The sequence below is a fragment of the Ammospiza nelsoni genome, chromosome Z (assembly GCF_027579445.1).
Source record: "Ammospiza nelsoni isolate bAmmNel1 chromosome Z, bAmmNel1.pri, whole genome shotgun sequence".
NCBI lineage: Eukaryota > Metazoa > Chordata > Aves > Passeriformes > Passerellidae > Ammospiza > Ammospiza nelsoni.
In genome coordinates, this window is record NC_080669.1 from 45,563,790 (window position 1) to 45,582,331 (window position 18,542).

The following is an 18,542-nucleotide window of genomic DNA, read 5'->3' on the forward strand; positions in this document are numbered from 1 at the left end:
AATGTTGAATCATAAACAATTTGGTGTGTTCTGATTTATTGCACTAAATTCTGCCAACAGGCATGATGTTAAACTACCATTTGATGTTAGACCTGCAAGGAAAAGTGCACAATATTTTGCTGGTGTCATCTTAATATTAACTTGCTAGAAGAATAGTTTGTAAAATTACTTTGAAATGTTCTCTAAATGAGTGAAATGAAACAAATTAATTCTTATGTTTCCAAGTCTGATGAGTTTGAAGTTCTGTCATTATGATTTATGTAAAGGTTTGTTAAATGCTTTGTTGATAAGTATCATATCACTATTGTGTTTAGAATTTACATATATTTGTGTTCAGTGGCCTGCGATGGAATGAGAAAGATCAGAGTTGTCAATAATACGCCTTTTTAAAGCCAATTAATGAAAATCATCATGACAAGCAGTCACAAGAAATGCAAGCGTCCTGAACTATACAGATGAAGAGGCTATTTTTTCTTTTAAAATGCTAATGGTAGATAGTAGTCTCCAAAGTATTACAGTGTATGTAATGTTAAAAGAAAGGTTGTACACTATACATTACTAGGCACAACAGAGTTAAAATTGTTTCTAGGAGCTGAATTCCTTTCCATTTTCTTTTGTGCTGTGATTCAGTCTTTAAATGATTGCTTGCTAGTTTTCCTTGACAGGATTCCTGTTTTATTCACTGCGCATAGCAGATAATGTTCACTGAGGGGCAAATTATTAAATATTTACTGTTGTCCTTAATGTTCGAAGGGTGGCCCCAAGCTTTATTTGTTGAACTCTAGTCTAAATCCAGTTTTGAATGCAGAATTAGTGATTTTCTAATAGAGTTTTTTATGTTGTACACCACATACTGTCAATTCTTAATTCTTGCAATATTCCAGAAAAGTAGACTGATACTTTTTTTGTTTGTAGATGAAGAGCTGAAACACATGAAGATTAAACACATCCTTTAATTTTCAGTGCCATTTTGAGTATTAGAGGTTGAGGTCTTTTTGGTGTACAACTATTTTGCTTCAATTCAGGTTTGCAAATCACTTCCATATTTTAGATGCCAGTGTTTCAAATTTGTTCCAAGAAAAGTTCGCCATTCTGAGTGCCTCTGAAAAGTTTGTTGAAAGCCTGTATGTCACAATTGTTTTTAGTGAATCTTCAACATAGATTAATTATGACTCTGCTTGTCCAGGTTTTTTTGAGTTAACTAAAGTAGATTTTAAGTAATATAATTACAGAAAAAATGCTTCTGTTTCCATCCTACCTTTACCAGAGACCTATTTCTTTTACCGAGAATAGTCTATCTTATCAAATAGAATACATTAATAACACAAATTTTATAAATAATGTTATTATATAGTTATGTAATGAGAGAATATAGTAGTGTAGTGCACTTTGTGGAAACCAAAAAAATTCAATTGCTTTGTCTACCTTTATGTTGTCTTTTTCAGAAATTGATCCATTGATATTACAATATAATTTTATGCTCTTTTAATGTTTCTTATGAAAACTGGTTTCTATAGAGGAAAAAAGAAACTTAAGAAGATAAATTCTCTTGTATGCATTTTACTGGGACCTGAGTTTCAAATTCCATGCTTGAAGTCTTTATGCTGCTTGCTGAAATAGCAGACATCTTTATTTCCAATAGATAAATTGCAAAGTCAGCTGTCATACTGCATGAGAAATGTCATTAGAGGAGTATAGTAGGCACACTTTTTTGCTGGCTAATTTGAGATCTTTTCTGCTGTAAAAACATCTGGAAACATTGGATTTTTGTTCTGTTCTCTGTATGCATATAAACTCTGGTATATGATTGTTGTTGCCCTCATTCTCCCAGCACAAATTCTGACCATTTTGCTCTCTCCTCTGCTTTCTTTTTATTTGTCATATCCTGAATTTTTCTTTCTTGTCCCACATCCACAGTCAGATCACCATCAGTCGTCTTTACAAAACAGTCCCAGAGTCCTCATTGAAATTGTCCCAAAGTCCTCTTTGAAATTTGTGGACTTGAAGCCAGTCTTCTCTCTGTCTATTTGATATTCTATATACCTTTCCCTTTTTCTGTTTCTTACCTGCCAGCCACATCTCCCCAGGCCTCCACCTTTTGTATTGCAAATCTTTGTCTTGTTTGGTTTTCTTAATGATTGTTGTGTGTTGTTTAATCATCTCCATTCAGTTATGGATATAGTCAGTTCTTATTATTTTCTCTGTTGTTCTTATCTATTGAGATTTTTAGCTTTTCCTTTTAGTACTACGTTCTGATAGGAGTTTTTAACTCTTCTTTTTAGTACTACTTTCTGCTAAAATTTTAAGTGGGAAGTATTCTGGAAATTAGAAAGGTATCTGTATATCTACCTCTATGAACACTGCATGTTCTCATCTTCAAATGAAGTCTTGTTTGTAGGATGCTTAGAGGCTCAGGTATGATTTCCTAAGCTGGCAGTTGATTTAAGTCCTATAAGGTAAAACCAAACAAAAATGTCTCCACGTACTGGACTTTTGGACAAAATCCTGCTTACATGATGGCAATAGTAATATGAATAAAATGTAGATTTTGCAACACAATTCTAATGTTGTTTTTGCCATTAGAATGTGTGGAACTCCTTGAGGTTCAGCAGTAATTTGTAATAAATTAAAAAGTGTGCAGCTGCTACCAGAGTTGGAAACTGCTGTACTGATGTTTGCTGTTTTTATTCATCCATGTTGGATTTATCCTGGATGTTTATTCTGTAAATAGTTACCATTGTCTTGCTTTTATTGACTTTTTCTGTCTTGCTTTGAAAACTTACATATTCTACTGTGGGATAAGAAAAAAAGAAGAACTCTTCAAATTGTCTAAAAGTGTTTAATAAGGAAAATTAAACTTCTAATTATAATTTGTAGTTTTTGGTTGTTTGGTTGTTTAGTTTTTTTTTGTTTTTTTTTTTTTTTTTAATCTAGCTTGGAAATATATATTAAAAGGTATCTCTACTTGACAAAGGTTTATTGAAAGCAGCTTTTAAAAACTTGTCAGCCTGGCTTGCATGTGAGGAATTACTCCACAGATTTTAAAGAGAGATTTTTTATGTGCCAAGAATTCTCTGAGTAGATATGGTTGTGTTTGGTTTTGGCATATTACTTGTATCCGTTTCTTTCACTGAAGAGTAATCTTTTTGTATTTTTTATTGGTTAAATGTGATTTTGCTTCATTCTTTAGGTGTATATGTTAGCTAACCAGTAAGTATGCTGTTAGCAATATATTTAGGGAGAAAAAGCAAAACAGAGGTTTATAAATGTGATAAATTGAAATGCAGAAGTTATGCTACTAGAGCAGCACTTGATACTATCTAATTAAACTATTTGAATTTGAGAGCAACCTAAAAATTATCTGTAAAGCAGAATTTAAAATAAGGATGCTTTTGATGAATTAAGTGTGAGATTAATCCTTTTGAATTAGTAATATAGTGGAAATAAGGTAAATACCCCACTTTTGTTTGTTTTTTGTTTTTTTTTTTTCTTTGAATGTCTTCCTCCTTGTGCTTTTAATTTGTCTGAACTAGTTTTCTCAGCCTCAGAGAACATACTGTGCCCTTCTGTATTGAGTAGCCTAGTTTAAGGCTCTGGTCTCGCATTTCATCCCTCATAGCAACTTGGAAAAAAAACAAAGAAAAGTCTTTGTAAATCATTAATCAGCAATTTAAATAAAACATTCCAAGCTCTCTTGCCTTGGTTCAAGTGTTTTGAGCTCAAAGATGGTTCTCGTGGATAAGGTTTTTATGTTTTTTTATTAAGCAGTTCTGTTGAGGGTCGTATAAGAGAGAAGAACCATGCATGTAAACATTCCTCTCCAGGGCCATAAATGAATTAGTCAGTCCAGAGACATTTCTGTACTGGTACCCTGATGTGAGGAGAGTGTGTGTGGCCTTGTGCCTGCAAGCAAAGTGAAACTTTGGTTCCTTTTTGCTAATTCCATTTCTTGCTGTGTTACCTTGTTGTGAAGCCTACTGGGGCTTCTTACTAGCAGTAGCAGCCTTTTGTTGTGTAGATTGAGGTTGCCTAGTCAACCTATGGTTAGGTAATCTTATTTTGATAGCACATTCTTTTGGCTTTTTTCCTGTATTTTCTCTTACTTCTAGAATGATATGTGATTCTGCTGCCACCATGATCATCATAAAAATCCCATGTCAAATATTTAGCAATTTTTCTTGACAGCATGGTTCATACCTCATTCATAGGTCAACAGTATTTCTGGAACAAACAAATGATTTGCGTGACTTTTGGTAAAAACACAAGCAATTTAAGCACAATCAAAGTACTTTGTAGAGAAATCTGTGTCATAACACCATGGAGCTGATGAAACCATACTGCTCACATAGACATACATCTTTAACATTTGGAGTGAAACACACTTGTTTATAGGCTATTCTGATTGCACTTTTCTCAGCAATCGAGCCTTATATGGTTCCTGTGACAAAAGTTGAAGACTTTGCAGCTGTGGCATTTGTTTGCCCAAGTAACTCCTACATATGATTAAGCTGTTTTTCCTGGAAACGGCTGAACACCTGCCTGCCCATGGAAAGCAGTGAATTAATTCCTTATTTTGGTTTGCTTGCATGCACAGCTTTTGCCTTCTGTGATAAATTGTCTTTATTTCAACCCCTGGTTTTATTTCATTTTTATTCGTCTGACTTTTCCACCATGGGGGATTGAGTGGCTGCAGGAGCTCAGTTGCCAGCTGGGGCTAAACCACAACAGCTGTGGTTTTTTCCACTGGGTTTTGGGGTCTTTTTTTTGGACCAATTGCTGTAGCAGCATTCTCTCTGAGAGCAAGTTTCCTCCAAAGCTTAATTGCTTTTTTTTTTTTTTAGTTGGTACTGGTTTGGTGGGGATTGGATTTATTGAGGTTTTTTACTCTAACTATATGCAAGATTCATCTGAGTTTTAAGATAATCTATACTGTTGCACTTCTGCCAGGTTAGTAGTATTTCAATTACTGATTTATTCTGTTCAGGTGGACAAACTTGTGATAGAACTGGAACAGAACCGTAACCTTAGCAGTACAATTGTACATATTGACATGGACGCCTTCTATGCAGCTGTGGAAATGAGAGACAATCCAGAGCTGAAGGAAAAACCTATAGCAGTGGGATCAATGAGTATGTTGGTAAGGCTGAATGTTAAACTAATACAAAAACCAATTGCATGAATCCTACGCCTAATAAACCATAAAACAATAGCAGAAATAAAATTACACTGTATTATATGAAGTGTGGAAAACCTAAAAATAATAAAGGAAACAGTAATTCTTAGACTTGACCATGTAAGCTGGATTTTTCAGTAAAATGTGTACTTATTAAAATTTAAAGTATGTAAGCAGATTGAAATGCAGGAGGAGGGGGAGTGAAAATGTGTATAAACTCTTGTCTTTTTCAGTCTTTTCTGTATGGAGATATGTGATTAGAACTTTTATTTTTATTTAGAACTATTTAATTCTAAACTTAAGGAAAAGTTTGATTACTGGACACTAAACTTACTTAATCTCTCTTAAGTCCACCTCAAATTACCATGCTCGGAGATTTGGGGTGCGTGCAGCCATGCCTGGATTTATTGCTAAAAGGCTATGTCCCCATCTAACTATAGTACCACTAAACTTTGAAAAATACGGCAAAGTGAGTAAAGAGGTAAGTCTGAAAGTGGTCTCTAACCAAAAGTGAGTGTACTTGTTTTTAGACTCTGTCAATAACATCAGTTCTAGATAGTATGAAAAGTGATAATTTAAATATTGAATTCTTCAGTAATGCAGCTTTAAACATAAGTCTAACAAAATATTGGTGCTTTTGGACAAGGAGATGAAAAAGCATTGCACTTACCCAGTCTATCAATTCTACTGAAGTTAGTAGCATTGTTGATAGAAGTTTTGAAAATCTCTTGTTGTATTATTCTTAAAAGTTAAAATCATGGAACGTAATCTAGTTACTAGGAAGTTGCAAGTACATAGGAGACATGGAAATGATAATTTTATGTAATGTGTAATCATACTTTTGAATACTAATTACTGGAGAGAAAAACAAAGAGCATTAGTGACTTATAAATGCAGATAGAATTTTTTTTAAATAAGGGACTACATAGAGCAAAAGAAATATGGAGAAAAGAAATCATGTTTTGCTTTAATGGAAGTAGTTTTACCTAGTGCCAGAGGAAATAGTTGTGATAGATAAAAGCCTGGTTAAAAAAAGGATAAGAGGTCTTTTATACATATTAAATCAAATTAGTGCATGACACAAGTCTCCTGACTTTAAAAAAAATTGTGTCAGGCCTTCTTTATTTTTATGAAGCAAAAAATATACAAACATAAAGTAAGATATTATTTTTTTTTTTGACTTCTGAAAAAAAGAGAAATAAAAAAGGCATATATAAATATGCCGTATTTCACAGTAGTTTTGGTTCTTAAGGATCTTGGATTTCATGATGTTTATTTCACAATGCGTATTTCATTTGTTGTTTGATAGGGTAAAGTATTAAAGTATTAGAGATTTGGCTTGGTCCAGATTTTTAGTTATGTTTTTCCCTTGAGTTTTGGATTGAAAATATTTAAATTTATTTCATTTTGTCTTTCAAAGTTCATAGAGAATCTTATCTTCATTCAGTTGCTGAAGGATGAAGTGCATGTGGACGAATGTTGTAATACCTAAGAACTTGACTCAAGCTGATAGGAAAAACATAGAAAAAACCATAACACAGTCAGATTTTCCCCCAAGTTTAAAAAAAAGAGGGAGGAGAGAAGGTAGAGCTTTTATTTTGACTGTTTATTTTATTACGTTTCCTTCTAGAAAAATGGACTTATAACTAAGGTTTTCTTAACACATTTTGCCTGTGGCCTTAACCACTGCTCTGAAATATTTTCTGTAACTTCAGTTCAATTACTGTTACTGATGGGTTTCTTTAACCTTTCTATATGTGATATCTGACACACTGAGCACAGAAAACTGCCTCAGTTTATTCATGTTGCTGATTTTCCAGGTCCTCAGAGTTTTATTCAGATAGTTACTGCAGTGTCAGTTACTGTAGTGGCTGTGCAGTCCTTATACCTTAGTGCCCTTTGCTGTTAAATACAGTGCTCAAAATCTGTTTTGTTCTCACTTACTATTAATATCTCACTACTTGAAGAAGCATTGCCATAGTTTTACAATATCAAGAGATAATTTGTATTGTCAGTATATTTAGTATTTATTGATCATCTGGAAGTTTCAGACTACATTTGTTTATGTCCTGATTTTGTGTCAAGATCTGCTCTTAGAGCAACATGGCTTTAAACTTTTACTATGTGTTTATCGAGGTTAGAGAAATACTGGCTGAATATGATCCCAATTTTATGCCGATGGGCCTAGATGAAGCCTACCTGAACATAACAGAGCACTTGGAGGAAAGGCTGAACTGGCCTGAAGATAGAAGAAGGTTCTTTTTTAATACAGAAAGCACTACAGGAATAGGTAAGCAAATTACTTACTTTTCATGAGGTCACCTGACACTGAGACAGTGTTTCTTTTAGAGATCTTAGGCAGAACTGTGAAAGCATTAAATTGTAGTTAGAATTTAAGCTTTATTTTTCTTAGTAGGATTACTTTATTACAACAGTACAGAATTTATCAATCAAATGGCACAGGACTTCTACAAGCAGAATCAGTATAGTGCAATCTATAAGTAGCAAAATAAAAAATTTATAATACAGTAGGACTTGAACCAGGTAAATAGCACGCAGTTTGCTGTATCAATATAACAATCATAATCTGGACTCAAAAATCATATAAAAGAACCTGAGTCTCTCCCTCAATCCTCAGAGGAAGCAGATGAAGGCAGAGGTGTCCCTGGCCATTGGGATGTCCCAGGTCTCACTGTCCAGTGACAGCTCTGGTCCCTGTTCTTCCTCAGGACCTGTCAAAGGTGACAGAGAGACGGCGTTGGGGCTGCAGGCAGGCAGGGCTGTGGGGGCTGCAGGCAGGCAGGGCTGTGGGGCTGCAGGCAGGGCTGGGGGGCTGCAGGCAGGGCTGTGGGGGCTGCAGGCAGGGTGGGGGGCTGCAGGCAGGGCTGTGGGGGCTGCAGGCAGGCAGGGCTGTGGGGGCTGCAGGCAGGCAGGGCTGGGGAGCTGCAGGCAGGGCTGTGGGGGCTGCAGGCAGGGCTGGGGGGCTGCAGGCAGGGCTGTGGGGCTGCAGGCAGGGCTGTGGGGCTGCAGGCAGGGCTGGGGGGCTGCAGGCAGGGCTGTGGGGGCTGCAGGCAGACGCTGCTCTGGGAGCTGCAGCTTCCCAGTGCTGCAAGTGTCATGAACAGCACTGGGCTGGCCGGGTGTCGGGATATGCAGGAGGGCAAGGAGCGGAGTGAACAGGGCAGCAGAGGATGGCTGTTTGCCTTGTGCAATGGCATAAGACATGCTGTCCACATTGGATTGGGAGCAGGAGTTGCCAGTCATAAACTTCAGATGAGCTGCACCCACTGAAAGTGTAGATACGTCAGTCCTTCCATAATTTGCCCTCCCATATATTCTCTACATCCAATTTAGTTAGTTTACAGATTACCTTTCTCTACTGCTTACCTGTGAATAAAATGTATGCTGCTAATGACTTGGACTTGGAGAATTTATTTTCTTTTAATGAGAATAAAATGTTTGATAAGTGGTGCTAGATTTTCTAAACCAAATGGTGTGGTTTAGGTCTGCATTACAATTCAGCTTGATAATTTTGGAAATAAGTAGCAGGAGCACTGCAGGATTTTAGAAATGTTAGAGATATTACTGGATTTCACATGTATATCCACTTGGGAATAATAGAAAAGAAGTAATCATATGAATGGTTGAATGATGCACAAACTGGAATATTTATACTACCTGTATTCAAAATTTCTGACAGTCATTAAGAGGATAATCAAGCATACACTACTACAGAAAAGCATTGATAAAATAGAAAGCAACAAACTGTCATAGTTTTTACAAAATCAGTGTCACTGATATGTAGTATGTGCTTCTTCACACTTGCCTGATATCTTTGTTCCTCGCAAACAAGTGCTCAGAGGGTGAAACTAATCGTAATGTTTGTAGAGTCAGATAAAGGACTGCTGACATTACTTTTCTACTATGACTGCAGTTGAAAATCAGAAGCTTACCAGGCTGATCATTCTAGAACTAGGTATTCTAGAACCCTAATTTTATTTGGAGAATATTGAAAAAAATTCTGTGGAAGAGAGCATATGGCCTCCAACCTGATATAAAACAAAAATAATTATAAAATCTCAGTGATTTTGCTACAGCAACAGGCCATTAAACATTTTGCTTTTCTGGAAGTTATTTCCAGTCTACTAGCCAATGCCTTCAATCTCAGCCAAGCTCAAATCATAGCAAAAATGAAGCAGTTACATCTCTCCAATCTTTAAACAAAAACCAATGCAATTGCTTTCTCTAAATAAAGATAGAAAGAAGTAAAACTGCTTATGAACACTGAAGCCAGTGAAGAAGGAAATCAGTCTATACGGACGTATTAATCGTTTGCATTTCTGTCTAACTTAGATAAAGATTGTGTGAATATGTCTGCCAAATTTAACGAAGGTGAAGTCTCTTCTTCACCAGTGCTGTTTGAAGACAACACATCTCTGATGGATGGCGAACATGAACAAAGAGGTCTATCAGTGGAAAACTCAGTTGTCTTTGGAACTTCTGCAGAGGAAGTTGTGAAGGAAATTCGCTTTAGAATTGAGCAGAAAACTCAACTGACTGCTAGTGCAGGTATTCAGACACATAGGAATAATAAGTTAATTTTTGTATTTCCATAATGTCTTCGACTTTCATCTCAGAGGGCATTAATTAAGAATCTACCCTTGCCACAGTCTCCTGCAACAAAAATATGAAGATCTTTGAAGGTCTGCAAAGAATGTTACTTTCAATTATTTCAAGAGATGTCATGAATATCCAAACCATTACTGTTTATTTTCTTTTTTACTCTTTTTTTAATCATTGAAATGGTTATGTCATCTTTTTTCTTCTTTCTACTTGAAGTAAGAATAAGCAGTGAGGAAGAATGACTAGTACACTTGAGCTAATCTTAGCACATGTGGTTTTTCTAGTGCATCATGTAAATTGTTTTTGTCAGACGCTGTGTCATAGTTCAATCTCTCACTGATTTCTATACTGCTTTTAGTTTGAATAGCAGATGTGTGCTGTTTTGTGTTTCTACCTTCACACTGTTCCTTGCTTAAAAAAATATCAAAATATCAAAATTCATTAAAATGTTAGTCCTAGAGAAGTACATGTATGCTGAAGTTAATTAACTCTTTAATAGCTTTTTAATATTTATAAATCAAGTTCTGTGTCTTGACTTCAGACAACTCACTTTTAAATCTCAGCTATTTTAATTGACTAAAACCAGTGTATGTCTCTAGCCACATTTGGATGACTTGTGTAACTGATGTTATTTTTAAGGACTTGGTATTTAAGCCCTCTTGACTTACTAGTGCTTGTTGTGTTACCCTGACTTATGAATAATCATAATTCTTTTCCTTATTTTAGTCTTTGCCAAGTATAAAGGCTGCTCTTTGGCTTATAAATATTGGATAGTTGAAATTAAACTTCGTCTTACATTTTTTAAAATTACCATTGGTTTTTGTTTGTTTTTAAGGAATAGCACCAAATACAATGTTAGCAAAAATGTGCAGTGATCGTAATAAGCCTAATGGCCAATACAGAATTTCTTCTGAGAGACAAGCAGTGCTAGACTTCTTAAAAGATTTGCCCATTAGAAAGGTAAGAGACACAAGGACATTTACTATTCTGTCATGTAATGTTTTTATGTTCTAGAAGCAAGATTTTTACTGAAATGATAGAATTTTCTAGGTAATCTTCCATGTTGTATTTGATTCAGATTTTCTGAGTAATGGATCTACAAATGGAATATTTTCACCATAATGTTACATACTCTTTTCTAGGTGCCAGGTATTGGAAAAGTAACAGAGAAGATGTTAAAAGCACTTGGAATTGTGACTTGCTCAGAACTTTACCAGCAGAGGGCGCTGCTTTCTCTTCTTTTCTCAGAAGTATCTTGGCGTAATTTCTTGGATATTTCACTTGGTTTGGGCTCAACACATTTGGAAAAGTAAGCCATGGGGGTTTCTTCCTTCTGTGTTAACATTTTTCTGAATGCTTCCTTGTGTATGTTACATAGTGAACATATTATTTAACTGGCAAATATTATGGATATATGCTTGTTTAATATATTTTTTAAATGTCTGATGCCTTATGTCTAAGATGCAGTAGCCAAACATGAAAAAACAAAGGTTTGTACAGCCATGTCTAAATATGAAATCCAAAAAAATCTCATCAGGGAAGTTGCACATAAGTGTATGTCAAGAAATCAAGGTAGGATAACCTTATAGTTGTACATTCCCTTTTCTTCAAAAACAATGCACGTTCATTGGTGTTTATAACTATTGGATTATAATGAAAATCACAAAGATATTTGATCTTCTCTGGTGGTGAATTGTCAGGGAAGTTTCTATGTCTTTTATTAGGATTACATATTTGTAATGTGAATTTGGTGGAATGGAACTGAAGATTATTATATCCTTCTTAATATATGTTCTTTTAAGGTTGACTGTACTTAAATAGCTTTTAGCCTCCTTTTTAGTATGGGAGAAATCAGTCTTAGCAGTGCATATATCTTTTCAACAATATTTGTCATTTCTAAGCTTGTCTTGGAGACAAGCATGTTCTTTAAAAAGACCCAAAGCATAGCATTTTACTGTTTGTTTAACTAAGACCCTTAATTAAGTATTGATTTCTTTTTAAAAGATATTCCTTTCCACAGTACTGAAATTCTGTTTTAAGGTAGCTTGACAATGATTTGATTTTATTAAAAGTTCCAAAGTGTCTTATGCACTTCTGAAAGACCTATTCTTTATTATATCCATAAATTCTCTGACAATAATCTTCCCTTTTTTCCATTTGACTACAAAATAATATATGAAGTGAGCAGTTTGAAGCCCAGTAATGTGCTAGCACAAATTTTTGTGTTGTTTTTTTTTTCTATTCAGAGTATAAAAACATTTTTGAAAATATGCGATAAGACTGACTTGGTGAAGGTGACTTGATAAAAGATAAGACACAGTTTTCAAAATATTTTTTCTGTTAATATATAAACAGACCTTGGATAATCTTTTAATAATTGGTGCAGTCTTATTCACCCTAGTTAGATGTTTTACAGCCTGGGATATGTCCCAGGGCATTTTGAAAAAAAGGAGCATTTCAAAGGTTAGGGGTTTTAATGTCTAAGATTTTTTTTTGTCAGCACCAACTTGATTTCAGTGATTTTAGTAGAGAAAACAACCACTTAAAATATTAAAACCTGGATCTTCAGTAAATAGTTCATCTTATTGTGTCTGTCTACCTTCTTTAAAGAAAATATGGCAATACCAAATTTGTTATTTCCAATACTTGAAAACAGAAGAATGACCTGAAATTGCTCTGAGGCATTTCCTTATGTGCAGAAAGTTGTTAAAGGATACTCAATTAGCACTAAGAAGAAAGAAAGCAACAAGCAGAAAAAGCTTTAATACATCAACTTTAAGCTGAACAATCTTTTAGACTGAAGGCAGAATATTTCCTCAGATCCTCAGATAAAGGAAATATTCAAATATACATGTATGTGTGGGATTTTAATAGCCATGCTTCATAGTTATAACTAAGACAGCATAGGATTTGTAGTTTGTTTTCTTTTTGAATCAGACTCTCTCTGACATAATAGGTGAGTTCTGAGGGACTTTTTTTTCTGTTTGGTTTTTAGACTTTTTTATTTAAAAAAGACATCTATGTTCGATCTATGTTTTTACTTAATCTACATTTTTTTTAATTCTGCTTTTTGCACTTGATTAAACTTGATGTACAAGATTTGTAGAAAAATTTAACATCCAGACTTTATAGAAAAGACTGCTGTTAGTTATTTGAGCATTATTGGTTGACTCTGAGTTTATTGAAAAGATTTCTATATCAAGAAAGTATAATAAACTTTTCTCTCTTTAAAGGGACGGAGAAAGAAAAAGTATGAGCACTGAAAGGTACACTTCTTTAATATTGAAGTAATTACATTAACTATTGGAAGCACTAAATACCAAGTAATGTATACTTTTATTAGTCATATAATTTTGTTTTATTTCTATTTTAAAATGCACATATAAAACAAGCTCACTAAATCAGATTCAAGCATGAATTATTTTTTGTCCTTAGCTCCAGAACTCCACGGAGGTATTTTTGTCAGTTTGAGTATTCTCTTATCATCCAATTCTGCTAGTGCCTTTAATGCATCCAAGTGATCTTTAAACCATAAGATAAGGTGGAAATATATATGGGCTTGAAAATTTTTTATCTGTTTAAGCTCAATGTCAATATCAGTGTAGTAGTCTGCAGTCACATTTATTTCCTAACTAAAGTTTTACCAGAGTAAAGTTCCTTAAGAAGGTAGTTAATTTTTAAAAAATGAGTTCTGCCAGGAGAATCTGTAAAGCACTGTAATAATTATCCCTATCATCATGTGTTTTCTTAGAAAAGGTGGTAAGAAAAGATACTTAGTTCTGTCATTTTGTGACTTAATAGCTGTGAGCAGCTTAAGTAAGCCCAATATGATTTTGGTACCACCACAGCTGAAAAATTTATGGCTTTAGTGTTGTGCTGCCTTGCAATCAGACAGATACTTTGGACATCTGCATAGTATCTTTCTGTATTGCTTTTTTCCTTTCTTTTTTTTCCTCAAAGGGAACGGTTTTAGACCAGAAATGTATACAGGCTTCTGAGATCATGAAACTAGTTTATATGGGGGAAATGACAACCCTGGAACAGCATTCTCTCTATCCTGTCCTTTTCAAGCCTTGGACTTTTACAACTTCTCAATCACTGCAGTATTGTCTGAATAGCATGAGTTATTCCTTGGATAACGGTATAGGACCCACAGTGAAATACTTTGCCTGTGAGTTTGACAGTGTGCAAACTTTCTTAGAGGAATGTGAATCATAATAGAGGATGTCTTTTCAGTACAGTCAGGTGAAACTGACTATAGCTTAGAGATGCAAAATCCACTGTAATTTTATTGACCTTACATTTGTAAATATAAAGCTTGACATGGAACAATGTATCTGTGAGACCTTTCCAAAGCCTGAACTATTAGTTTTGCTTTCCATTTCTCTTGAAACAATGGAAGGTTCCTTTTCCAGTGATGTTATTACTGAAAAGCAAATGTACAACAAATAGATAACACTGTAATTTCTGTCCTAAGAAGCTCTAACAAAGACAGCTGGCAACATTTTTGGCAGAAAGATAGCTTTTCCTTCTCTGAGGCTAGACATAATTATCCTAGTTGACATCTTTTTCTTAGCATCTGCATTATTTATTTCTGATACTTGGCTCTGATGTTGACTTCCAGCTCCTGGCTTTCTTCTGATGTTATACTGTGTGTAGAAATGAGATTAAATACAAATAACTTGGCTGTCTCTATGAATTCACTTGCTGTTAATATTCTGTCTTGCAAATACTTACGCATCAATGACATTAAATTTGAATAATTTTCAAATAGTGCATGAAAAATTGAAACCAAATTGTTTCATTATTTGAAGGGCCTTTCAAACATTTTGCAAACAAAATATTCCTATTAATAATCATTGTGCCTTGAAGTAAGAATTTTAACCTATATAGCATTCTTCTGATTCTAGTGTTGTTTAACTGTAGAAAAAAATACTTCTAGATTGCAGACACTGAACATACTATAAGATTCATACTGAACAAGACCATATTTTTTTGTCTTAGAACATTCAGTGAAATTAACACAGCAGAAGACCAGTACAGTTTGTGTCGAGAGCTCTGCAGAGACCTTGCTCAAGAGTTACAAAAAGAGGGACTTAAGGTATTTATATTATTCAGGTTACTTGGAAAAAGATGCTTTGCACTCCAACAATTCTATGCAGCTTTAGTATAAATGCTTTCAGCAGCATCATACCATGCAGTCTATCTTCAGAAGTCTTCATTCTTTAATTTGCAGATGTTTAGGATGACTTAGGCAGCATTTTCTTGTTGTGCGAGTGGCTGTCTAGCAATATGTGTATGATAAAAATTAAATCGAGTTTTGAAATATGAAAAATTAATCAAGTTGTTTGGCATGTAAACATTTTATGCCAAAAGCAATGTTTGTAAGGGACAAAGTGAATAATAGAGCTGATTGTCCATAAGCCATGCTTTGGTTGATTGTGTAATAATTGTGTATTTAAAACACTGTTTCTCTCCTGTATACATACAGGATCCCATCAATAGCCAGTTTTTTAGTTTAAGAACTTGACTAGTGCCGAACTTGCTGACAAGTTATTCACACCATTCAATAGCATCAATAGTAGAAATAATCCCTTTATTCTTTCTCCCCAGATACCTGTTTTTTACTTGGAAAAAGTAAATAGTTTCTTTGAAGGTCTTATGGTAAAGCAAGGGATTACATTTAAGACCTAAAATAATTGTTGTTAATCTTCTTCAGCCTTAAAAGATTGTCTCAAAAGATGACAGGTTGAAAGGGAGATGATCAGCTAAGGAGGACAAAGGGTTAAGCTTACAAAAGCACCAAAGAGAGTGCTAGTTATTTACGTTTGGATAGACATTATAAATCACGCAAATTGTTTGAGGGGTGCTGCCAGGGAAATATCTGCGCCAAACACAAATGATGTGTGTGGTTGTGATAGCACTGTGCAGGAGGAAGTAAGTTTTCCATGAATCTGTAATGGGGTATCACTTTTGTGTTCTTCATTGTTAGGATATCTGGCACTGAAAATTTCCATATGAGGAAATATGTTTTTTTAGATGGGGTAGAAGTTGCGTCTGTAGCCAAAACATGAACTCAACTGAACATGCACTAGTGGCAGGTGGTCTGCTGAGAACTGCAGTCAAATGACCCAGTTCAGAGAATTCAACTTTGACAGAAATGTAGGGGCAAGTACAGAATTTAGGGGCAAGTACAGAATTTTGCCGACAGATACTTGGGAGCACCCCTTGCTGTGCACAGATAAGCACACAGTGACTATAAGCATACTTGACTCTGGTTTAAGAACCTTTACATAGATGCTACATAATAATTGTTTCCATGCCATATATGACATACATTTTAAATCTTTTTTTAAATCATACTTTTTCCTAGGGTAAAACTGTTACATTGAAGCTTAAGAATGTGAATTTTGAAGTTAAAACCAGAGCTTCAACTGTGCTGTCTTCTGTTTCTACTGAGGAGGAAATATTTACTGTTGCTAAAGATTTGTTAGGAACAGAAATTGATAGTGTTGCTCCTCAGCCTCTACGGATAAGACTTATGGGTAAGATATTTCAAATTCATTCTTCATTTTCAGAGTTAGGAAATCTGATAGTGTTTTGAAATAACACACCATGCTTTAAAAGTAAAACTGGTATTAATGCATTTATCCTTTTTCTATTACCCTAATTTTTGCAAAGTGAAACAGATCTGTGCTGAGCAAGTAACTTAGGAAGTTCTAATAATGAGTGCTGAACAGGGACTTAGGAAGCTTTACTAATTGAGGCTGTATATTTTTATTGCAACAACAATCAGATCATCTTGACAGTAGAAACTTGAGTTCATAGCAGGGATTAATTCTGCTGCTTTAAAAGAGCTTTTAAGTCTTCTTTGCACCACATCAGCAGAAGTGCTTACAGCGCAGTGTTCTGCAGGAGATGCAAACATTTCTGACAACAGTAAACTCTGTGTTTTGACCCTAAGACATATGTTTCAGGTGCTTATGCATTCTGCTTGAAACATTGAGTGGTATATAAAATTTACTTGTCTAAGATATTAGAAAGTGCTGCAGAAAAATATGTTTTGATGGGTGAAGTTCATGCAAAAACCTTTAAACTGAATTCTTTGTAACTGTATTTATAAGTTTGTGTTATAATGCAATGAGTTAAAGCTTCAGAGTACTAAAATTAATAATAATTATTAATACTAAAATTAATAATATGGTTGGACTAGTGCTTGGGTCTGATAAAATTGTATTGACATTGTGATGTGTTTGGAGGTAGTCTAGCATCTTTTTAGAAATAAATTTTGTCTTCATTGAGTGAATGTATGCCTCAAAAGGTGTTAATTAGGAGTTAGTATCAAGCTTTCATAGAATTGTTATTATAAGTTTCTTTTTCATCATTAGGTGTACGAGTATCAGGATTTCTAACTGAAGAAGAAAAGAAATACCAACAAAAAAGCATTACAAGTTTCTTAAAATCAGGAAAAGAAATTGGTTACCTTAGGCTTCAGCCAGAGAAGTCCAACCAAGAGTATTTCACAAAAAATTCAGAAGCAACTCATAGAGGGAGTTTTTTTGATCAAAAGCGAGCAGCAAGACAACTAAACAGTGAGAATATTTCTCCAAATGAAAGCAGAGGTAAGCAGCTGTTTCATGATGATAGATCATCAGCAAATATTGTGGAAGAAACAAAGAAAGATGCTGATTTACAGAACTCTAATGTTTGTAAGATCTTCACCTGTCCTGTGTGCTTTGAGAAACAAAGCAGCAATAATTTGGAAGAACTTAATAGACACATTGATGAGTGCCTCAATGGGATGTGTGTTAAAGATACTGTGAAAATATCCAAAAATGACAGTTCAAGAGAAAATATGTCTAACTTTCTTCCACAGTTTAAAACTGAGTGGGTTGATAAATGTCAAAAAAATGAAACATATCAATTATCAGGAACAGACCAGTCTGCAAGTGTATCTGACAGCTCTACTAACAATAGCACAGAAAAATTTGCTCAAATAATACCTGATAAATCTCCCAGAGAACGACAGCCTAACAATCTCAGTGACATTGCTAGAAATGTGTGTATGAAACAGTGTGTCTTCCCCAAACGAATGTCACAAGACAATGAAGAGCATTTTGACAAGACTGAAGATACAGAAGGAAGTAGTTCATCCTGTTTCTTTGAAGCCAAAGAAGACCGTGTTCTTGTTTGTCCAGTTTGTAATTCAGAACAGAAAACCACCAATCTAATGTCATTTAACAGACATGTTGATATCTGCTTAAATAAAGGCCTTATCCAGGAGCTAACAGAAAAACAGGATTTTCCAACTAAGACTCATAATATGGAAAACTCAAACAGAATTTTCTCTGGTAAGTATATGCATTAGTATATATTTAATTATTCAAATTGTCTGCTTTTGCAATTAACATACTTCAGCAGTAGTGTACTTTGAACTTTTTGGTCATTAGAAATTTTTCTCAACAAGCTTATTTAAGTAAGGCCTATATAGGAGTGAACATTTTTATTTTAAAAATGTCAAATTTATTTTCATGACAAAGTAGATTTATGAATGTGATGTTAGTTTGTCAGTGCCCCCCCCATTTGCCACAAAGGTGACACAGGAATTATTGCTCAGTTTTGGAAATTGTATGTTGCTTACACCTGACCATATTCAGAAAGGTGGTTGTGAGGCCACTGATGTTAAAGTGAAGATCAATGAAAACATCTTCAACGTGTATTGTTTCAGATTCAGTTAACAGAGAGG

General features: G+C 34.6%; 1 protein-coding gene across 6 annotated transcripts in view; it reads left to right on the forward strand.

Moving 5' to 3' along the window:
• The window catches only part of POLK (DNA polymerase kappa), a 33,831-nt gene that overhangs the window by 11,227 nt on the left and 4,062 nt on the right, over positions 1-18,542 (forward strand). For 5 of the 6 annotated variants that reach the window (XM_059492007.1, XM_059492011.1, XM_059492009.1 and 2 more), the window contains 10 exons: positions 4,985-5,137; positions 5,523-5,654; positions 7,310-7,463; positions 9,527-9,742; positions 10,632-10,756; positions 10,939-11,105; positions 13,030-13,062; positions 14,801-14,897; positions 16,170-16,341; positions 17,185-18,147. In XM_059492007.1, coding sequence (XP_059347990.1) covers positions 4,985-5,137; positions 5,523-5,654; positions 7,310-7,463; positions 9,527-9,742; positions 10,632-10,756; positions 10,939-11,105; positions 13,030-13,062; positions 14,801-14,897; positions 16,170-16,341; positions 17,185-18,147 — 2,212 coding nt within the window. Of the gene's footprint in view, positions 1-4,984; positions 5,138-5,522; positions 5,655-7,309; positions 7,464-9,526; positions 9,743-10,631; positions 10,757-10,938; positions 11,106-13,029; positions 13,063-14,800; positions 14,898-16,169; positions 16,342-17,184; positions 18,148-18,542 lie in introns of those variants that run through there. The other variant, XM_059492012.1, reaches the window with a different exon arrangement.